General features: G+C 30.5%; 2 protein-coding genes across 5 annotated transcripts in view; one reads left to right on the top strand and one right to left on the bottom strand.

The window, feature by feature from the left end:
• LOC142238166 (uncharacterized) overlaps positions 1-25,088 on the top strand; it is a 370,552-nt gene that overhangs the window by 23,637 nt on the left and 321,827 nt on the right. The gene's annotated exons all lie outside the window — the stretch shown is intronic.
• CNT2 (Concentrative nucleoside transporter 2) lies at positions 1,886-25,087 on the bottom strand. 3 transcript variants are annotated; one of them, XM_075310506.1, is made up of 8 exons: positions 24,790-25,087; positions 7,392-7,445; positions 7,150-7,321; positions 3,767-3,983; positions 2,941-3,705; positions 2,543-2,870; positions 2,290-2,470; positions 1,886-2,220 (listed from the first exon to the last, which is right to left on the bottom strand). In XM_075310506.1, the coding sequence occupies exons 2-8, from the start codon at positions 7,440-7,442 to the stop codon at positions 2,120-2,122; spliced, it is 1,815 nt and encodes a 604-aa protein (XP_075166621.1). In that variant the 5' UTR covers positions 7,443-7,445; positions 24,790-25,087; the 3' UTR covers positions 1,886-2,119. The 3 variants fall into 3 exon arrangements, with proteins under 3 accessions (XP_075166621.1, XP_075166622.1, XP_075166620.1); XM_075310507.1 differs by lacking the exon at positions 24,790-25,087 and adding an exon at positions 24,507-24,526; XM_075310505.1 differs by lacking the exon at positions 24,790-25,087 and adding an exon at positions 13,160-13,276.

The following is a 25,088-nucleotide window of genomic DNA, read 5'->3' as shown; positions in this document are numbered from 1 at the left end:
TAAACCGATCCCCAGATTTGGGTTGCGGAGCCTCAAAGAGAAGCAAATTTCATCCGATCCGCCTGAAATTTGGTACATGATATTGGTATATAGTCTCCAACATCCATGCAAAAATTGGTCCACATCGGTTCATAATTATGTATAGCCCCCATATAAACCGATCCCCAGATTTGGCTTGCGAAGTCTCCAAGAGAAGCAAATTTCATCCAATCCAGTTGTAATGTGGAACATGGTGTTAGTATATGATATTTAACAACCGTGCCAGAATTGGTCCATATCGTTCCATAATTATATATAGCCCCCATATAAAACGTTCTCCAAATTTGACCTCCGGAGCCTCTTGGAGGGGCAAAATTTGTCCGATCCGGTTCAAATTAGGAACATGGTGTTAGTAAAGGGTGATTTGTTAAGAGCTTGATAACTTTAAAAAAAAAAAAACGCATAAAATTGCTCTTCACTCCAAATGCGGCAATTTTGCTTATTTACGTAGCCATTCAACCAGAAATGAGCCTCATCGCTGAACAAAATTTGTCGATAAAAAAGCGGATTTTCTGCCAACTTTTCTAGGGCCCATTCAGTGAAAATTCGACGTTGTGGCAGATCGTTCGGCTTCAGTTCTTGCACGAGCTGTATTTTATACGGTTTTACACCAAGATCTTTGCGTAAAATCTTCCATGTGGTCGAATAACACAAACCCAATTGCTGCGAACGGCGACGAATCGACATTTCACGGTCTTCAGCAACACTCTCAGAAACAGACGCAATATTCTCTTCTGTACGCACTGTACGCATTCGTGTGGTTGGTTTAATGTCCAATAAAGTAAACTGAGTGCGAAACTTGGTCACAATCGCATTAATTGTTTGCTCACTTGGTCGATTATGTAGACCATAAATCGGACGTAAAGCGCGAAACACATTTCGAACCGAACACTGATTTTGGTAATAAAATTCAATGATTTGCAAGCGTTGCTCGTTAGTAAGTCTATTCATGATGAAATGTCAAAGCATACTGAGCATCTTTCTCTTTGACACCATGTCTGAAATCCCACGTGATCTGTCAAATACTAATGCATGAAAATCCTAACCTCAAAAGAATCACCCTTTATATGGTCGCTAACAACCATACCAAAATTGGTCCAATCACACAAAAATTGGTCCATATCGGTTCATAATCATGGTTGCCACTAGAGCCAAAATTAATCTACCAAAATTTTATTTCTATAGAAAATTTTGTCAAAATTTTATTTCTAGAGAAAATTTTGTTAAAATTTTATTCGGTTCCTAATAAAATTGTCATCATTGTCAAAATTTTATTTCTATAGAAAATTTTGTCAAAATTTTATTTCTATAGAAAATTTTGTTCAAATTTTATTCGGTTCATAATTCGGTTGCCACTCGAGCCAAAAATAATCTACCAAGATTTTATTTCTATAGAAAATTTTGTCAAAAGTTTATTTCTATACAAAATTTTGTTAGAATTTTATTTCTGTAGAAATTTTTGTCAAAATTTTCTTTCTATAGAAAATTTTGTCAAAATTTTTATTTCTATAGAAAATTTTGTGAAAATTTTATTTTTATAGAAAATTTTGTTAAAATTTTTTTCTGTAGAAAATTTTGTCAAAATTTTATGTCTACTTTGTCAAACTGAATTATATACGTATTGGATCGATCTTTTTTGATTTAATATATACCACGTATGGACTTACATACAATTTAGAAGATGGTGTTAGGAGGTTTTAAGATACCTTGCCATCGGCAAGCGTTACCGCAACTTAAGTAATTCGATTCTGGATGGCAGTGTTTAGAAGAAGTTTCTACGCAATCCATGATGGCCGAACTTACGGCCATATATACTTGTAATACGTATAATAACGAAGACCAATAATTAAAATTTTTGATACGTTTTATTATAAAGACGAACAATTTATTACATTGTATAAAACACAATTAATAATACTTTTATGAATAATTAACTATAATTAAATTGTACAAATAAATTATTTATATACATAGATATGTACAGAAATCTAAATGTATTGTATTATCATAAAATTAAGGAATGATAACAGATCAATTAACCCAAAATATTAGGCAAGAATGGACGAAATATTACAGCTGTCTATTGACCTTCAACTAAGGCTATGGTGAAATTTTTCCTCATCATTGTTTTTATGAATTTCTCATAATTTCGACTTTCTTCTGCCTCTTGCATTAGAATTCCTGTAATAGAATGAAAGGAAATTAGATGGAATGGAATATGGAACTGGAGGCTATTTTTTTGTGATGTACCTGCAAAACTTGCTGAAACGAAACAAACTATGCTGCCCACAATGAATGCCCGAAAAGCTACAGAAGTAATAAGGCCTCGTCGATTTGGAGCCATAGCACCCAAGGAACCAATTAATATACCCAAAGAACTGGGATTTGCAAAACCACATATGGCAAATGTTGCTATACCGGCACTGCGGGCCTGTAAAGAATGAAATTAGAAAAGGGAAATGCCAAAGGAACACATGACGAAATTTTTTATGAATAAACTTACACTTATCACATTATTTTTAATTAATTCGCCTAAACGCTCATATGCCACAAATTCGTTGATTATCGTCTTAGTGGCAACAACTTTGGCAATGTCATTACAATCGTCCCATGGAACACCCATTGCCCATGCCAAAGGTATAAACAATTTCGAGAATAGCCATTCAAAGTCAATGTATTCCAGACCCACTAAACCTCCAAACCAACTGACCATAGCATTAAGAAATGCTATGAATGCTACAAAAGCTATGATATTGGCACTAATACCCAAGACAATGGGTATAGCACTGTTAGCTCCATTTGAGGCAGCATCTAAAATTGAAGAGTCCTCCCTGGAATTAAAGCACAAAATCGCTGGTTAGATTTCCCTCGAACTTTAGGAGCTTGAAGGCTGCTATTTACGTTTCTTCCAGTTGTATATTATCGGCCGATGTTTTACTTTCTTCTGTCTCTGGCATATACAATTTCGATATGGCCAATGTTGCTGGGGCAGCCATCACACTTGATGTTATCAAATGAGCCGGCGAAGCACCAAAACTTAGATATGCTGCCAAAACAGTACCCGAAACTGTGGCAAATCCTGAAACCATAATTGAGTGGATTTCACTGGCTGTTAAAACTTTGATATAAGGCCTTATCAACATAGGACTCTCTGACATGCCCAAGAAAATATTTGCAGCTGCTGTTACACTTTCGCATACGGTTGTATCCAGGATTTGTGCTAGAATCCAGCCAAGCTTCATAACAATCCATTGCATGGCACCCAAGTAGTATAGAATCGAAATGAAAAAACTAAAGAAGAATATCACGGATAAAATGGCAAAGGCGAATACTCCTTGATCTATGATAGTATCACCATAGACAAAACGACTGCCCTCATCTGCAAAAGCTAAAAATGTTGCAGTCTTATTGCCAACACATTCGAATATACTACGTCCCACGCTCCAACGTATACAAAGGACACCCAATATGAATTGACATGTAATTCCAGTGACAACAATACGCCATTTTATAGCGGAACGATCGGTGGAGAATATATAACCACATAATATGAAGACCATAGGAGCAACTAATGATGTCAATTTCTGGGGTTGATCTTTCGTCTCAAAGTATAAAAATACCGCCAAAGCTATTAGCAGGATAGCGAATTGAATTATTGTTATCGTTCTGAAATTGAAATTAAAAGATTATTTATACGCTGCAAACAAAATAAATGGTTATTTATTACCTTTGTCGACTGAAAGTCATCCACCATTTGTCAAATGGAACCATATAGTTCCTATGGAACTTTCTTCCAAAATTTGGTTTAATTATATAATAGTATATTAAACCGAAATAGATGAAACCGACGAAGAGTATGAGGAATCCATAGCCATTACAAAACCTCAGTGCACAATGGATTTCATCGTTTGGCCAGGGATTGCTATCGCAATTATGGTTATTATCTGGAACAGAGGATTTTTCATATTCATTTTTAAATTGGAAATAAAAAACATTTTAAAACATTTTTAAAATTGTTTCCCTCCTACAGGTATAAAATGTTTTTCAATCCCTTTGTAACCGCGCCCTTACCGTTTTTGATCTCTGCAATTTTTATACCCTCCACCATAGGATGGGGGTATATTAACTTTGTCATTCCGTTTGTAACACATCGAAATATTGTTTTAAGACCCCATAAAGTAAATATATATATTCTGGGTCGTGGTAAAATTCTGAGTCGATCTGAGCATGTCCGTCCGTCTGTTGATATCACGCTAACTTCCGAACGAAACAAACTATCGACTTGAAACTTGGTACAAGTAGTTGTTATTGATGTATGTCGGATGGTATTGCAAATGGGCCATATTGGTCCACTTTTACGTATAGCCCCCATATAAACGGACCCCCAGATTTGGCCTGCGATTGCTCTAAGAGAAGCAAATTTCATCCGATCCGGAAATTTGGTACATGGTGTTAGTATATGGTCTCTAACAACCATGCAAAAATTGGTCCACATCGGTCCATAATTATATATAGCCCCCATATAAACCGATCCCCCGATTTGGCTTACGGAGCCTCTAAGAGAAGCAAATTTCGTCCGATCCGGCTGAAATTGGGTACATGGTGTTGGTATATGGTCTCTAAGAACCATGCCAAATTTCAACCGAATCGGATGAATTTTGTTCTTCCAAGGGGCTCCGGAGGTCAAATCTGGGGATCGGTTTATATGGGGGCTATATATGATTATGGACTGATTGGGACCACTTTTGGTATGGTTGTTAAATATCATATACTACCACCACGTACCAAATTTCAACCAGATCGGATGAATTTTGCTTCTCCATAAGGCACCGGAGGTCAAATCTGGGGATCGGATTATATGGGAGCTATATATAATTATGGACTAATATGAACCAATTCCTGCATGGTCGTTGGATATAATATACTAACATCACGTACCAAATTTCAACCGAATCGGATGAATTTTGCTCTTCCAAGGGCTCCGGAGGTCAAATTTTGGGATCGGTTTATATGGGGCCTATATAATTATGGACCGATTTCGACCAATTTTTGCATGGGTGTTTGAGGCCATATATTAACACCACGTACCAAATATGGAACTGAATCAGATGAATTTTAGTCTTCCAAGAGGCTCCGGAGGTCAGTCTGGTGATCGGTTTATATGACGGCTGTATATAATTATGGACCGATGTTGACCAATTTTTGCATGGTCATTAGAGACTTACATCATGTACCAAATTTCAGCCTGATCGGATGAAATTTGCTTCTCTTAGAGGCTCCGCAAGCCAAATCGGGGGATCGGTTTATATGGGGGCTATATATAATTATGCACCGATGTTGACCAATTTTTGCATGGTTGTTAGAGCCCATATACTAACACCATGTACCAAATTTCAGCCGGATCGGATGAAATTAGCTTCTCTTAAAGGATTCGCAAGCCAAATTTGGGGGTCCGTTTATATGGGGGCTATACGTAAAAGTGGACCGATATGGCCCATTTGCAATACCATCCGACCGACATCAATAACAATTATTTGTGCCAAGTTTCAAGTCGATAGCTTGTTTCGTTCGGAAGTTAACGTGATTTCAACAGACGGACGGACATGCTCAGATCGACTCAGAATTTCACCACGACACAGAATATATATACTTTATGGGGTCTTAGAGCAATATTTCCATGTATTACAAACGGAATGACAATGTTTCTATACCCCCCATCCTATGGTGGAGGGTATAAAAAAGTAGGACCCACTGTATTACAATGAACCATGTGGAGTAGAAATGGAAGCAAGGGTCCAAGCCCTAATTTTCACTTTTCTCAGCTTGGAAAAATTTCCGATGCCCTAGAAATTCGGAACTCGGAACACAAAGAGATGTATGTGTGTCTATGGGCTTTATCGGCCTATTGTTTGATATATCCCCAAAAAGATATTTCAATTCTATTTCTTGAGTTTCTATAAAACAGAGTTTTTTTTCTGATCCTTCAGAAATATGGTGTTCTCCGTTGTATATATTTTCAATTTATTAGCTGAATTTTATGGGCAATTACCCAATAATACTAATCAGATGCTCATTTATTTGCGAGGTTATTGTAATCATAAATCAATATTAGCAAGACTATTAGTAAGCAATCCTATAAACTCTCCCGATATGTGTACAAAATAAAAACAAACAGGAATATACAGCAGTAAGTTCGGTTCGGTATCTGATAACAGATATTCTCCTAAGCAGATCAACTAAGCAGATTCAACCAGTACGCTTTCCGAAGATAAATTTAAAGATTCTACCTATGAAGACTAGATCAGATTCTGTATTTACAACAACCATTTTTGTTTGAGTTTTAGAGGAATTATAAACATCTCGTGTAAGTGTGCAAGAAAATGATGAAATGACGCCTTGGGATGAAATCAAAAATCTGTAGATTTTTAACCCCATTATTCAAATGATTAGAAGTTCCAGTTCAATCTGGAACTTTTACTTTCAGTTTCAAGCAATTTTCATGATCAGTGCGTTTTCTATACCATCAAGAAGTGAAAACGATCTATATGGAGGCCTTGCCAAATGGGCCGAAAAAAAACTAAATGCGTTACAATTTCAGGCAAATCGGAAAAAAACTACGGTTTATATAAGCTTCTGGAGTTAAATTGGGAGATCGGTCTATATGGGGGATATACCAAAAAATGGACCGTTCTAAAATACCTACATTTCAAAGTTCAGGCAAATCGGATTGAAAATACGGTTTTTACAAGCCCAAGACCCCAAATCGGGGGTCGGTTTATATGGGGGCTATCAAAACCTGGACCAATATAGCCCATCTTCGAACCTGACCTGGCTGCAAACAAAAAACGAGTCTGTGCCAAATTGCAGGACGATAGCGTCATTATTGAAAGCTTTCGCTTGATTACAACAGACAAACGGATAGACAGACGTATATCGTGTTTATATTTTCTTAGAGGTTCTCCCTGATCAAAAATATATATACTTTATATAGTCGGAAATCGATATTTCGGTGTGTTACAAATGGAATGACAAACTTATTATGCCCCCATCACCATTCTATGGTGGTGGATATAAAAATGATTTCTTAAGGGATATTATCTGAATACTTACATTCTCTAATATAGTAATGTGTGGCATAACCAAAATATGCTCCAACCAATATATGAACCACCCATATCAGACTTCTCTTTATAGTAAGTACTAAATTATTGGATTTCTTAGTATCATTAAAATCTTCCATTTGGAAGTCAGTCTTATGTGTTTCGATACCATTTTCAATGGCCTGTAAAGAATAAATATGCAATGGGTTTTTATATATTATTTACCAAGTATTATGTAATTTGTATTTTTACCTCATCATTGGAAAATGCTTTATTCAGTTCACCCTTCTTAGGTTCATCCATATTCTATAGAAAAAATAAATGTAAATTTGAGATATATATTAAAAAAGTTGTTTGTTTTTGTTAATATTCCTAAAATAGTTTGTACTATTTAAATATGTTACCCTTATGTATGTTGTATTTTTTAGAAATTGTCTTAAATTCATTAAAGTTTTTTTTTTCATATGTACTCCATATATGATAGTATTCGTTATATATTTATTTTTTATAATATAATTTATATAAATCTTCAAATTCAAAGTATACACATTTTCTAAAGAACCTCTATAGAGTTGAATTTGGTAGTTAAGGACTGTCTATCATTATTTTGAGCTTATCAGTGATAGCTATCTATTGACAATAGGAGATTGTCTTAATCTAAATTTTTTCAATGGCACAAATTTCTTTTACAGATATTCATAAAATGAAGACAGACTAAAATGAAAGTGAATTTTCAGAAATTAGGCGTTTAATGTCTCGCTTTATTTGGACGAATGGTGTATATTGATGATCTTATAACAAATTCCATAAAGAAACAAATGGGTAAAGTAGAAAACCCTAAACAACTCGTACTGAATTAGTAAACATAAATATTTGTGGGGTATTAATACGGGTTAAACCGTATTTCCATATGTAAGAAAATTATGGGGAGCTTTATCTCAATCTGAACAGAAATAACTGATATCAGGAGCTAAACTTGATTTTACACCTACTGAGTTAGTATGCCACCAATATTGAGTCCATTATTAAAAAAGAGGAAATGTATCCCAATTTGTGAAATCGGACAATATGTTTATGTAAGAGTAAGTCTGAATAAGATTGGATAATACATCTCAATGAAATTTGAGTAACATTAATTAATAAATATGGCCAAATTTTGGAAAATCGGTCGATACATATATGTATATGGGAGTATATCTAAATTTGAACCTATTTAAATGTTATTTTTCAGTTTTGGTTGATATTACAAAAGATTATCTTGCACTAAGTTTGAGTTAGATCGGTATACATATATATGAGAGTTATAACTAAATCTTAACCGATTTGAACGATAGTTTGCAGGTTTGGTTGATACCTCAGAAGGTTACCTTGTGTTAAATGTGAGTAAAATCGGTTAATAAATAATTTTAGAAAATCGGGCGATACATCATAATTTTATAAAGCCTAAATTTAAAGCTAATTAGCTAGATGTCTTTATTTTTAAGAGCAGCATATTTGGCTCGGAGCCAATGTACTTTTTCTTAAAGTTCGAAGTAAAGGTGGCACAATTTTTACCAAAAACAAAAATGATTTTCATTTTTCTTAGCAATTTTTCTATAGCAAAATATTTAAAAAAATATAATTTTGACAAAATTTTCAATAGTAATACAATTTTGACAAAATTTTCTTTAGTAATAAAATTTTAAAAAAATGTTCTATAGTAATAAAATTTTGACAACATTTTCTATAGGAATAACATTTTGACAAAATGTTCTATACAAATAAAAATTTGACAAAATTTTCTATACAAATAAAATTTTGGCAAAATTTTCTATAGGAAAAAAGTTTTGACAAAATTTTCTATAGAAATAAAAATTTGACCAAATTTTCTAGAGAAATAACATTTTGACTAAATTGTCTATAGAAATTATATTACATGTTAGCCTGATACCGAAACAGGCAATTGAATAAAATTTTGACAAAATTTTCTATAGAAATAAAATTTTGACGAAATTTTCTAGAGAAATAAAATTTTGATAAAATTTCCTATAGAAATAAAATTTTGACAAAATTTCTATAGAAATAAAATTTTGATAAAATTTTCTATAAGAATAAAATTTGGACAAAATTTTCTATAGGAATACATTTTTTACAAAATTTTGTATAGAAATAACATTTTGACAAAATTTTCTATAGAAATAAAATTTTGACAAAATTTTCTATAGAAATAAAATTTTGACAAAATGTTCTATAGGAATACAATTTTGACAAAATTGTCTATAGAAATAAAATTTTGACAAAATTTTCTATAGAAATAAAATTTTGACAAAATTTTCTATATAAATAAAATTTTGACAAAATTTTCTATATAAATAAAATTTTGACAAAATTTTCTATATAAATAAAATTTTGACAAAATTTTCTATATAAATAAAATTTTGACAAAATTTTCTATATAAATAAAATTTTGACAAAATTTTCTATAGAAATAAAATGTTGACAACATTTTTTATAGAAATAAAATTTTGACAAAATTGTCTATAGAAATAAAATTTTGACAAAATTTTATATTCAAAAAAAAAAAATCTCAAAATTTTTTATACAAATAAAATTTTGACAAAATTTTCTGTAGGAATAAAATGTTCACAATATTTTCTATACAAATAAAATTTGGACAATATTTTCTATAGGAATAAAATTTTGACAACATTTTCTTTCCAAATAAAATTTTGACAAAATTTTCTATAGAAATTAAATTTGGACAATATTTTCTATTCGAATAAAATTTTGACAAAATTTTCTATTCAAATAAAATTTTGACAAAGTTTTCTATAGGAATGAAATTTTGACAACATTTTCTATGGGATTAAAATTTTAAAAGAATTTTCTATAATAATAAAATTTTGAAAAAATTTTCTATTCAAATAAAATTTTGACAAAATTTTGTATAAAAATAAAATTTTGACAAAATTTTCTATAGAAATAAAATTTTGACAAAACTTTCTATAGAAATAAAATTTTCTATAGAAATAAAATTTTGACAAAATTTTCTATAGAAATAAAATTTTGACAAAATTTTCTACAGGAATAAAATTTTGACAAAATTTTTTATAGAAATGAAATTTTGACAAAATTTTCGATTGTAATAAAATTTTGGCAAAATTTTCTATAGAAATAAAATTTGGCAAAATTTTGACAAAATGTTCTATAGAAATAAGATTTTGACTACATTTTCAATAGAAATAAAATTTTGACGAAAGTTTCTATAGAAATGAGATTTTGACAAAATTGTCTATAGAAATAAAACATTGACAAAGAATATAATCGTAGTTTGTTGGTAAAATTTTCTCCAAATATTGATAGGTTATTTTTGGCTCGAGTGGCAACTGTCCCCGCGATGCTCTATTGGCTTTGTGTTCTCTAAGCTCACTTCTCCAAATGTCTTATGCGATCGAACCGTAATGTCTACTAATCCCTTCATTGCCCTCTGACTATCTGTAAAAATGTTCACGTTATCTGACCTCGTTTTTTTATGAGCCATTTAACACATTCTAGAGAAATACAATTTTGACAAAATTTTCTATAGAAATAAAATTTTGACAAAATTTTCTAGAGAACTAAAATTTTGTTAAAATTTTCTATAGATATAAAATTTTGACAAAATTTTGTATAGAAATTAAATTTTTATAAAATTTTCTATAGAAATAAAATTTTGAAAATTTTCTATAGAAATAAAATTTTGACTAAATTTTCTATAGAAATAAAATTTTGACAAAATTTTCTATAGAAATAAAATTTTGTCAAAATGTTCTATTGAAATGAAATTTTGACAAAATTTTCTATAAGAATAAAATTTTGACAAGATTGTCTATAGAAATAAAAATTTTGACAACATTTTCTATAGAAATAAAATTTTGACAAAATTTTCTATAGAAATAAAATTTTGAGAAAATTTTCTATAGAAATAAAATTTTGACAAAATTTTTTATAGAAATAAAATGTTGCCAAAATTTTCTATACGAATAAAATTTTGACAAAATTTTCTATAGAAATAAAATTTTGTCAAAATTTTCTATAGAAATGAAATTTTGACAAAATTTTCTATAGAAATAAAATTTTGAGAAAATTTTCTATAGAAATGAAATTTTGACAAAATTTTTTATAGAAATAAAATGTTGCCAAAATTTTCTATACGAATAAAATTTTGACAAAATTTTCTATAGAAATAAAATTTTGTCAAAATTTTCTATAGAAATGAAATTTTGACAAAATTTTCTATAGAAATAAAATTTTGTCAAAATTTTCTATAGAAATGAAATTTTTACAAAATTTTCTATAGGAATAAAATGTTGACAAAATTTTCTATAGAAATAAAATTAAAAAAAAAATCTATAGAAATAAAATGTTGACATAATTTTCTATAGAAATAAAATTTTGATAAAATTTTCTATAGGAATGAAATTTTGACAAAATTTTCTATAGGAATACAATTTTGACAAAATTTTCTATAGTAATAAAATTTTGACAACATTTTCTATAGTAATAAAATTTTGACAAAATTTTCTATGGTAATAAAATTTTGACAACATTTTCTATAGGAATAAAATTTTAAAAGAATTTTCTATAATAATAAAATTTTGAAAAAATTTCTATTCAAATAAAATTTTGACAAAATTTTCTAGAGAAATAAAATTTTGACAAATTTTTCTATCGGAATGAAATTTTGACAACATTTTCTATAGGATTAAAATTTTAAAAGAATTTTCAATAATAAAATTTTGAAAAATTTTCTATAGAAATAAAATTTTGAGAAAATTTTCTATAGAAATAAAATTTTGAGAAAATTTCCTATAGAAATAAAATTTTGACAAAATTTTCTATAGAAATAAAATTTTGACAAAATTTTCTATAGAAATAAAATTTTGACAAAATTTTCTATAGAAATAAAATTTTGACAAAATTTTCTATAGAAATAAAATTTTGTCAAAATTTTCTATAGAAATAAAATTTGGCAAAATTTTCTATAGAAATAAAATTTTGAAAAAATTTTCTATAGAAACAAAATGTTGACAAAATTTTCTATAGAAATAAATTATCTATTGAAATAAAATTTTGACAAAGAATATAATCGTAGTTTGTTGGTAAAATTTTCTCCAAATGTTGGTAGGTTATTTTTGGCTCCAGTGGCAACTGTCCCCGCGATGCTCTATTGGCTTTGTGTTCTCTAAGCTCACTTCTCCAAATGTCTTACGCGATCGAACCAGAACCATTTATCTTCTCTCCATCAGTGTAGCAGTTATTTCTCTTTGGTATCTGTTCTGGGTTTTCATTCTCCCAGGACCATCGTACTGGCGTCGGAATGTTATACTCGACTGCTATGGTCACAAGTATACGATCATGGATTGTTGCGGCATCCACCATTTCATATAATAGGGGAGCTATTATACTTTGATGGCTCGTGTTTCCGTCAATTCTATTCAGTATGTAATTTAGTGGTACAACTAAAATGTTGCGAATTTGCCACTAAAGCGACACAACGGTAACATTGTTCTCATGCAAACTTGGAACAGGGTGATACCCAATGATATACCCAAAATATGTAAAATATCTGTATAGATAGTATAAGCATCGCGCGATTTCGAAAATATATGGTTGTATACTTAAATCCATTTACGACCATTTATTAAACGAACTAAAGCATTATGATACCTCTAGGACCTGCAAAATATCTGCATCGGCTGATATTCACACTTTTGACCATGTAACCATTCATTATTGATGCATTTATTAAAAAATCTGTTCCACTTTTCAAAATAGTTGTATATGAAACACACAAAATCTACAGACGAATTTAAATATCATATTGAATTATATATATCCCATTCACTATAAATACGCCGTAAAAATTAATCGTTTGTCATGATTATTAAGTTTGGGAAATCAATACATCTGTGTTCAAATAACGTATTCTCAATTATCGTAATATTATTCACAATTCCAAAATTTTATCCAAATGAGTTTTTGTAGAATTGAATTCTTACACGTTTATTGTGTTACTGCAAATACTTTTTTGGGTTAATAGGTTGCCTTGTCCGTATCGGTTCCTATGCCACTTGCGTCTACAATGGCAGTAAAGCGAGAACTGAATTGCTGGTCGATTACCTGTCCGTCATTTGTTTTTACCAGCAAATAAAGATTTTATTAACGCCAATTGGCTTGAATGGCAGAGAGTGAGGTAGATTGATATTACGGTGAAGTTTAAACTGAACAAATATTTTGTCTTGTCAAAATTTTGTTTTGCGATTAAGTACCTAATTATTAGTATAGCGTTTTAAATGATTGCCTGTGTGGTACGTAATAAATAGCTAACTGTTCCAAAATATAATAATATCTGTATGGCTCATATAATATGTTAAGTATATTGACTCACGTGAAAATTAAATCAATTGAACACAATTATAACACATCATATTTGTATGCGCTGTTTAAATGTAATAGAATCTTAAGTGTTTTTTTTAGAGATAAATTATCTGATTCGTGAGTTCAAGGGAGGATTTTTAAGTATATATTATTTTAAGCTCTTCGAAAAATATATAAAATTTTATAAGAATAATAAAAGATAATAGCAAATTCCAAGAAGGTTTTATTTTCAGCAACTGGGAGCACTTTTGAAAACAAAAAAAAAAATACAAAACAAAAAAAGGAAAACAAGTATATACGGCCGAAAGTTCATCCAGGCTGAATCATAACTACATGGATTAAAAAATTGCTTACTAGATTTTGGCCTTCTCTTATGGATTTTAGTATTGATTGTGAGCCTTATATACGGTTTTTTTTTATACCTACCACCATAGAATGGCGACGGGGGTATAATAAGTTTGTCATTCCGTTTGTAAGACATGGAAATATTGATTTCCGAATATATAAAGTATATATATATGCTTGATAAGGGAGAAATTCTAAGACGATATAACATTGTCCGTCTGTCTGTCTGTCTGTTGTAATCACGCTAAAGTCTTCAATAATGAAGTAATGGTGCTGAAATTTTGCACAAACTCATCTTCTGTCTGCAATCAGGTCAAGTTCGAAGATGGGCTATATTGATCCAGGTTTTGGTATAGTCTCCATATAAACCGACCTCCCGATTTGAGGTCTAGGGCTTATAGAAACCGTCGTTTTTATCTAATATGCCTGAAATTGGAAATCTAGAGGTAATGTAGGACCATAAAGAGGTGTGCCAAAAATGGTGAGTATCGGTCCATGTTTTGGTATAGTCCCCATATAGACCGATCTCCTGATTTTACTTCTTGGACTTATAGAATCCGTAGTTTTTATCGAATTTGCCTGAAATTGGAAATCTAAAGATATTTTAGAACCACAAAGAGGTGTGCCAAAAATGATGAGTACCGGTCCATGTTTTGGTATAGCCCCCATATAGACCGATCTCCCGATTTGAGGTCTTGGGCTTATAGAAACCGTAGTTTTTATCCAATATGCCTGAAATTGCAAATCTAGAGGTATTTTAGGACCATAAAAAGGTATGCTGAAAATGATGAGTATAGGTCCATGTTTTCCATATAGCCCCCATATAGACCGATCTCCAGATTTTACTAATTGAGCTTATAAAAACCGCAATTTTTATCCAATTTGTGTGAAATTGGAAATCTAGAGGTATTGTAGGATGACAAATACGTGTGCCGAAAATGGAGTGTATTTAGTATAGCCCCCATATCAACCAATCTCCCGATTTTACCTTTTGGGCTTGTAGAAACCATAGTTGTTGTTTAGTTCGCCTTAAATTGAAAATCTAGAGATTTTCAGGGCTATAAATAGGTGTGCAAAAAATCATTTTATCATTTGGGATTATAGAAACCGTAGCTTTTATGCAATTTGCTTGAAATTGTAAATCTAGAAGTATTTTAGGATTATAAAGAGGTGTGCCGAAAACGGTGAGTCGCCGTCGCGATTCGAAAAACAATATTAACTGGAAGCATTGGTGCTCATGTTTATAAATAATATAAAATATTATAAAATTATGTGCTTCGCTGGCTGGATTTTAATGCGGGTGTTAATAAATGGGTTCATACATTTTGAACAATTATGCAGGCATTAAGAATCAGGAGGAAAAATCTAAAAGAAAAGTTACATGTAATGCATGACATTTTTAGTATATATTATGTAAAAGTACATATTTTTCAATGAAAATATGTACACTACATTTATAATATTAAAAATTCCATTCATATTATGTATACATTCGTAGTCAATGAAAACCTGTATTTTTTATTTTATGAATTGTTTTCATATAATTTATGAATCCCGTGTTTGGAAAATTTTTGTGAACAATATTCATAAAATAAATGTATTATATTTTTGTGTTTAATTAAAGATCCTCATCATTGAAGGGGAATATTTTGACAAATCTACTACCTAGTCAATAATTCTACAAATCTACCAAACAGTAAAAAATCTACCAGTTTTGATAGTATACTACCGAGTCAAGAATTCTACAAATCTACCAAACAGTAAAAAATCTACCAGTTTTGATAGTATTCTACCAACGTGGCAAACGTGCATGCAATTCGTTTTTTGAATGATTTAAGGGTCGTTTGAATTAACAATATTTTGTGTCAGCTACCTTGTATATGACGTTTCAATGATACGCTCCGTAATACAAGTGCATATCTTATCTATTTGGATCTGAAGGTAGCACAAGTTTATGATTACAAAGTGCATTTCTTTTTTCTATACTTAATATGTTAATACACACAAAAAAAGAATTCATTTATTTTATGAATAGTGTTCCCAAAAATTTTCCAAACACGGAATTCATAAATTGTATGAAAAAAGTTCATAAATTAAAAAATACAGGTTTCCATTGACTACGAATGTATACATAATATTAATGAAATTTGTAATATTATAAATGAAGTATACATAATTTTCGACATTGAATAATATGTATTTTTACATAATATATATTAATGCATTAAATATATCTCTTCTTTTCTTTTTTCTTTTCGATTTTCCCCTAATTCTTAATTGGTCAAAATGTATGAACTCATTTATTAAAAACCGCATTAAAGTCCTGCGAGTAAAAAACATTTTATAATATTTTTTATTAGTTATAAATATGACCACCAATGCTTCCAGTTAATTAATAAAATTGTTTTATTTCGTCAACCTTTTTCAGCAATAAATAATCTTTGAATCGCGACGGCGACTCAAACTGCACTGAAAAAACCAAACACAGCAAAGCCACGTGTTGCCTTATGTTTGGTTTTTGTCTTGTATTGTATGCTTGTATTGTATACATATGAGAGTAACTCTATGTTGTGGCTCTCTCATGCTAAGAGAAAACCGGTATTTCTGGATATATTATGTAAAATTTCATTAATTTTATGGAAGAATCCATGCGCATTATTAAAAATTGCTTAATTTAATAACAAGTATTTACGAATATAAAAAAATACATCTATTTCATGAAAGAGTCCATAAATTTTCAAAAATGTACACATTTATGTACAAATTCATATTTTATTTTTTTGTGTGTAGATAATACAAATCATTGACAACAAATCTATTTATGGCAAAAAAAAGTGAACACACCAGGAAAAAAATGAACTAAAATATTTTACTAAGTTAAATAAAAAAAAATTTCTGTTGTTTATATTGAAAAGAGAAAATGTAGTTAAAATTGATAAAAAATGTGTTTAGCGCCATACGAAGTTCAAGAGAGGTACAATTTAAATAAAATTTACGCATTTTAGTAAGATATAAACTATTTTCGAATTTAGTAAAATTGTGCACTTAATTTGCATACATTTTTTATCATTTTTAGTCCATGTTACTAAAAAACAAGCAAAAAATAATTAAAATAAGAAACATTTTTTCATATTGGGAATATATTTACTAAAATCAACTAATTAAAATTTAATCCAAATATCTTAGTATAACTGATTATACCAATCCACTTTTTTCACTTTTTGTTCTGAATATTAAATTTAGAATTAATCTATCTCAGATTTGTCAAATTTTATACGGTTGTAAATTGAAGTACCTACAATTTATTTTAAAAGATTTACTATTTTTATAGCTGTGAAAAAATGTAATTGTAGGTACACTGAAAAAATATTGTCGTGAGGCCAAAGATTTCATGTCTTTGAAATACGAATTCAAATTTTGCTTAGCATAGAAGACGCATTTCTCTAATATAAAGTTTTTTTCCTTGTCCAAAAGTCGAAAAACTTTTCAATGAAGTCGTATTGTCCTTATAATTAAGTGATTTTAATTAAAAATGGGTATCATAACATGAAAGAAAAAATGTTTGGACTAAGGTCAACTTGACTTTAATAATTCAGAAAAATTCTTTAAAATTTATGAAACTGTCTTTAAATTTGTTGTCTTTTTGCATCTTAACTACAAAGCAAAAAATCGTTCAAATATAGGACATGTTTTTCAAAACTTTATTTTAAAGAAGTTTTTTACTTGAAACATAGCATAATTTCTACTGGAAGTCGAGTCTTAATGTGGAAAATAAAGTTGTCGTTAACTCATTTTTAAAGGACTTTGATAGCATATGAAGAAGAAAAGCTGAGGAAGCGAAAAATTAAAATTTGCTTCCTAGAAGCAAGTACACAAAACCCAAATTTAAAAGAGAATTGTGTCTTAAAAGTATCTCTACTTGTATTCTCCGCTTCTTTGGCTCGGAATCAATACCAAATTTTTTAAAGTAAAGACGAAATCTTTGGAACGGGGCATGTTTTTTTTTCAGTGTAAAAGGTAAAATTTAGGAATTCATGATGGATTTTCTAATGGCTTGACAATTAAATTTGTTAAGCTTATTTCACGAGAAATCTACTTGAGCTACTCGAACAGCAAACGGCAGTCTATAATATCCTACACACAAAAAAATAATACATTTATTTTATGAATATTGTTCACAAACATTTTCCAAACACGGGATTCACAAATTATATGAAAACAATTCATAAAATAAAAATACAGGTTTTCATTGACTACGAATGTATACATAATATGAATGGAATTTTTAATATTATAAATGTAGTGTACATATTTTTGTCATTGAAAAATATGTACTTTTACATAATATATACTAAAAATGTCATGCATTACATGTAACTTTTCTTTTAGATTTTTCCTCCTGATTCTTAATGCCTGCATAATTGTTCAAAATGTATGAACCCATTTATTAACACCCGCATTAAAGTCTAGCCAGCAAAGAACATAATTTTTTAATATTTTATGTTATTTATAAACATGAGCACCAACGCTTCCAGATAATATTGTTTTTTCGTCAATTTTTTACAGCAATAAATAATCTTCGAATCGTGACGGCGACTCAAACTGTGCTGAAAAACTCAAGCACATCAAACACACGTGTTGCCTTCAAAACGTTATGTTTCGTTTTTTTTTTGTCTCGTATTATACGGGTATGCTTATATTGTATACATATGAGAGTAAATCTATGTTGGGTCTCTCTGACGCTAAGAGAAACCCAGTATGTTTTGATATATTAAGTAAAGTTTCATTAATTTTATGAAACCGACCCTATATATTATTAAAAAAATCATAATTTCATAACAAGTATTTACGAAAACAATATATGTAAGTGTACACAATTTTTATGGAAAAAACCATAAATTTATAAAAATGTCCAAATTCATTTTTTTTTTTTTTTTTTTTTTTTTGTGTACATTGGAAGCATATCGAATGTTGCATATATAAGTGGAATCTCTATCTAAAACGGATCCCATAGCATTGTAAATTGTTAATGTCTAAGGAATGTATTAGAGGTGTGCGCGTGACACGAAATTCTCGTGACATGCGTGATTCACGCGAGAATCACGTGAGTCGTGAAAAAAATCCAAAGCAAGTCTCGTGAATGTGCGTGAATGGGACTAAATTAAATATGTCGTGCGTGAGCGTGCGTGAGAAATAAAATCGGTTCGTGAATGTGCGTGAATAAAATTTCTGCAAAATAACGCTCACGAAAAAAATTAAGATTTAATTCATATTCGTATTTTAACTGAAATTAATTTAGCTCTCGAACTATATTATATTTTTGAAGTTTGTTACCTTTGCAGATTTCCGTTTGAAAAATGTCGTGAGGTTCGTGAATTTGTCGTGAACGTGAGTCTGTAAAAGTAGTTCGTGCGTGAGCGTGCGTGAGTACTGGTTTTCATTTCGTGAATGTGCGTGAGTGGGATTGGCTACAAAGCGTATCGTGCGTGAGCGTGCGTGAATAAACATTTTGTTTCGTGAATGTGCGTGAGTGTGAGTGAAATTTCAGTCACGCGCACACCTCTAGAATGTATTAGAGAAATTTGGGAAGAGTATTTAATATATGAGGTTAATCTGAGTAAAATACGTATAAATAATAGTTTTATCGAAATTATCTGTAATATACATAGTTGATATTTAACAATTTCAATTAGGAAATTTTCATATATGGGTGATAATATAATTACTTAATTTACAACAAATCTCCCGATTAATATGGTCATATTATTCTTAGTCGATCGTTTTAAAATTTGGCACCGGGAATTCCTAACAATATCCACAAATGTGGAAAATTCTAGATATATTGGTTCAAATTTAGTTATGAACAGAAAATTCGTTTCGATTTTGCTTAATGTCATGTTGAGTCACCAATGGGTCATTTTTGCCATTCGCAAATGGGAATTTACTCTATGAGATTATCACAATGGACTGAATAGTCTAAGTGAGCCTGAAATTTAATCGGGCTGCCACTTTAACCTAACCTACTCTATGAGATAGCATGAGTTTACATCAAGCTTCCTATCATATCCAGCCTTATTCAAATATCTTCAAACGCTATTTCAAGCAACTTTTAGCTCTTCTGCAGACGTGACAGTGCATATGACGGTTGGTCTTGACAATGACCATAGGATAGGTATAGTGGCAGCCCGTTATTTCAGGCTCCTTTGACTATTCAGTCCATTGTGATATTTGCGTTCTAAGAAAAAATGTAAAATACATCTCGTGATGCAGATAAACAACGCCATTTATTGGAAAATAACGGAAAATAATAATAATATATATGACATGCAATATGAAATATGTGGGGGTAATGTCAGATAGATTTGTGCAATATTATGAGCACAACCGGTTTTGAAAGCTATGTCCTATTTGCATATTTGATTAGTTGGTAATTGTTATTAAAATGATAATGAGGTTTTTGCCCTCTTGAAGTTGGCGTAGGGAGATTCGTTTGTGTGCGAGATCAGAGAGGGTTTATAAGGAAATATTCAAGTAATATAAAAATAATAAATATACAAGCAAGTTAATTTGTATTAATCGATTTTTTAGCAAACCCTCGATTTTATTTTTGAGCATTTTTAATCTGTGAATGATTATGCTGCCTAAATTTTAGGATTTAACATTTACACAATACCGAGGAAATATTTTTTTGAAATAAAGCGATTAAATAAATTTCCTAATCGTTGTAAACAAAACACGCATTAAATTTTGGATACTGAACCTGCAATTTGCGTCCTTCCTTTAAAGTAGTATGTCTTTAAAGTAAATTTTCCTTAATGCACAGAACTATTTTTTTTTAATTTAAAGAAATAATCTTTAAATTAATTGAAACATAAAATTTTTGGATTAACGATAAAGAGCTTCAATTATAGGCTATCACTCATTATGAAGATGTTGCGTCATTGACGTGAGTTTTATTTCGAATTAAGGAAATATTTTTTCTTTTAAGTTTCTCTAATAATTTGGTTTCCGCCGGATCATATTTGGATATACCTCCACAGGCTGATAAGTCCCCGGTCTAACAAAGAAAAACATATTTTTTTTGTCAAAATTCGTTTTTATTATTCAACATAGTTCCCGTCAAGAGCGATACAACGATTATAACGACCTTCCAATTTTTTGATACCATTTTGGTAGTACTCCTTCGGTTTTGCCTAAAAATAGGCCTCACTTTCGGCGATCACCTCTTCATTGCAGCCAAATTTTTTCCCTGCGAGCATATTTTTGAGGTCTGAGAACAAGAAAAAGTCGCTGGGGGCCAGATCTGGAGAATACGGAGGTTGGGGAAGCAATTCGAAGCCCATGAATGAATGAATGAATTAATTTTTGCCATCGTTCTCAATGACTTGTGGCACGATGCGTTGTCTTGGTGGAACAACACTTTTTTCTTCTTCATATGGGGCCGTTTTGCCACGATTTCGACCTTCAAACGCTCCAATAACGCCATATAATAGTCTGAAGATAATCGATAAAAATTATTCCATGCGCATCACAAAAAACAGAGGCCATTACTTTGCCAGCGGACTTTTGAGTCTTCCCACGCTTCGGAGACGATTCACCGGTCGTTGTACACTCAGCCGACTGTCGATTGGACTCAGGACTGTAGTGATGGAGCCATGTTTCATTCATTGTCACATATCGACGGAAAAACTCGGGTGTATTACGAGTTAACAGCTGCAAACACCGCTCAGAATCATCAACACGTTGTTGTTTTTGGTCAAATGTGAGCTCGCGCGGCACCCATTTTGCACAGAGCTTCCGCATATCCTAATATTGATGAATGATATGACCTACACGTTCCTTTGATATCTTTAAGGCCTCTGTCCCCTTCAGAAAACAGTATTTTATCAAAACACGAAATTCCTTTTTTTCCATTTTTTTTCACAATAACAAAAGTTGCTTCACAAAAGACGCTCTATCTCACAAACTAATTGACTTACAGACGTCAAATTTTACACGAATCATTTGAAGGTTGGTACTATATAAAAATAATATGCATTTAATACTACACGCTCACAAAAAATCGCTTCTGTAACATATACTCCCAAACATATTTTGCTTCAAGCATATACATTTTTGGGTATTGCCCAAACATTTATATGTTTGATCTCTTCCAATATATAATATGTTTGAAAGCATATTGGTCTAAACAATATATGTTTGGGTAGTCTAAGTTCCAAACATTTTGTATTTTTGCATCCAAATTCAATAATGTTGTCTTCCAAAAAAACAATATGTTATTATGTGAACATATAATATGTTTGGAAGCATTTTGCACCCAAAAATATTATATGCTTAAAAAAAAATTCTCCCAAACAATATTGTGCTCAAAATTTTATTTATTTATTTATATATTTACAATCATAATGAATTATGAAAATAAACTGGTAATATAGGTGCTAACAACATAGGTTTTCGACCTGAATGCTCAAAATTTTGTTTCTGCCCAATTGTATATTCCCCCACATCTTTCTCACTTCCACGAGATTTTTTAGTTCTTAGCACCTTTTTCTGTAATACAAACATTGTAGAAGAAATTATTCAATTGTATGATTTTTTTATTTTAATTGTACCTTTTGCCGGACGGGGATTCGAACAGCGGACCACACAGTTTGTAAGGATCAAAGAAGTAGCTGATCAATTGCCCAAGGAAAAATAAAATGTTAATTTTGTAATAACAAGCAACAACCACCAACTTAATTCAATATCGCTCCCTGTTAAATAGCGCTCCAAGCTACTAAACACATATACGTTTATAGGCTATTTCTAAATTAATATATGTTTGCATCCAAGCATATTATATTTACAAACATTTTATGTCCCAAACATAATATGTTCTAACATATTAACATATATGTCCCAAACATGTTATGCTAGTTTATGAACATTATATGCTTGCACTCAAAAATATTGTGTTTAAAAATTTGTGTTCCAAACATATAATGTTTATAGCCAAACATATGAAAAACAGTCTTTTTCATCCGTGTAGCGACGCCATCTATGTGTCAGACCGGGGACTTATCAGCCAACCTGTTTAAGAACAAATATCTTTAAAATAAAAAAAAATCCAATTAAAAGGACAAGCATTTTTGAAGTTTGCATTCCTCCGTTAAAGCATTCCTTCCTTTGAAGTACGGCAACTTCCCTTAGAGTAGTTAGGTTAGGTTAGGTGGCAGCCCGATATATCAGGCTCACTTAGACTATTCAGTCCATTGTGATACCACATTGGTGAACTTCTCTCTTGTCACTGAGTGCTGCTCGATTCCATGTTAAGCTCAATGACAAGGGACCTCCTTTTTATAGCCGAGACCCTCACCTTTGAAATGTCACCAGCATTACTGAGGTGGGATAATCCACCGCTGAAAAACTTTTTGGTGTTCGGTCGAAGAAGGAATCGAACCCACGACCTTGTGTATACAAGGCGGGCATGCTAACCATTGCACCACGGTGGCTCCCTTAGAGTAAAGAAAAATATTTTTGATTTAAAGAAATAATCTTTAAAATTAACTGATATATTCAATCTTTGGATTAAAGCTTCAAAAATATTTTGAGGATTTTTCATCTTTGGTTTAAAGTTTTTTTGTCTTTATTTTAAAGGTACAATATCATTGGTTCGTAATCAATACCAAAATACTTGTGAAAGTAAAAATATTTGCATTCAAGTAAACTTTTTTTTTTAAGTGTAGTAGTTTAACCAATAGAATATTAAGCTTGTTAAATTAATTAGTCAAAATCCTTTAAATTGAAAGACGGTTAGATGGATGATCGTTTCACCACTCCCACATTCCGCAAAATTAATTCTCTTAGTTTTAGATTTTTTCTATTAGTTAAATTCTTGAAAATTTTTGTATGTACACTGAAAAAACAGTGAACCCACCAGGAAGAAAAATTTTGCTTGATTTTAGAAATTTTTGATTATTTTTAGAAAATGTTAGATTATTGTTAGAAAATTTTAACTAAACAGCATTACGAACACTGAAATCACGCTGATATCACAAAAATAAGTAAATATTTATCGACAAATTCAAGAAAATGTATTAGACATAATTAAATTTTTTTCACTTGTTAAAGAAAATTTTTTTAGTTTGAAGGAAAAAATTGGAATTAAAAATTGCATGAAGGTCTTTAGGGATATACGTAGTTCAAGATGGTTGCGTTTGTAGTATTTATTTACAAATTAAAAAAAGAACTATTTTGTGACAAGTATAAACTTAGTAAATCTTTTTGATTCATTTGTGTATAATTTTTCCCGTTTTTTAGTTCATTTAACTAATGTACGCCAAATATTATTAGAGTAGAGGAAACTTTCTCCAAACATAATAAATCCATCAACTAAAATTAGGTTAAATTGGCTTTAGTGAAATAGAGGGTTCACTTTTTTTGAGTGTACCACTTTGACAAATGTTTATTTGTTTTGCGATATTTAAATGTAAATATTTCTGCGTTTATTTAATCAAACTTTTAATCTAATGCGACTGGTTTGCTACTAGTCGGGTTGTTTCATAACTTAGACTATTTTGATTATAAGTAGAAACCAAAATTTAAAAAAAAAATCAAATTTCATTTGTACTATCTAATATTTACAGAACATGTTCACTGCTAGATTGAGTTTATTCAAATACCGGCATTCATCAATTGTCGCAAGTTCTTCCAATTCATGTTTTTTTTTTTAATTAAGTTAATTAATTTGTGGATACAGCTAGACAAACACTTTTTAATTGTTATTTACTCTCGGAAATAAGAAAAAAACAAAAATGATATAAATTATTAGCATGTGTACAATTTATTGTGACACTTTGTTTGATTTGTGGGTGGGAGATACACTCTCTGTTATTATTACTCGTATTATTGTCGAGATTTCATTCACCTTTTTCACTTTTATTTTGGATGAGGAAGTTTTCACAATATTCTCATTAAAATTTGATAGTAATTTAAAATATTAATTACGTCGATATTTTTTTTTTTGTTACTTTTTTTGTTCGAAAATACAATAGGCCTTTACTTCACACACTGACTTTTACGTGAAATATTTTCATTTCAAGTTTCAATTTTTTTCGGTTTTATTTGAGATTTTCGTTTATTTGGCAGATCATAAACATCAATCGTTTTGTTAGTTTCGTATTCCGAGATCGTCATTGAATGGTTAACATTTTTAAACAAACTGAG

The sequence above is a fragment of the Haematobia irritans genome, chromosome 5, assembly GCF_050003625.1.
Source record: "Haematobia irritans isolate KBUSLIRL chromosome 5, ASM5000362v1, whole genome shotgun sequence".
NCBI lineage: Eukaryota > Metazoa > Arthropoda > Insecta > Diptera > Muscidae > Haematobia > Haematobia irritans.
This window is presented reverse-complemented; position numbering and strand designations above follow the sequence as displayed.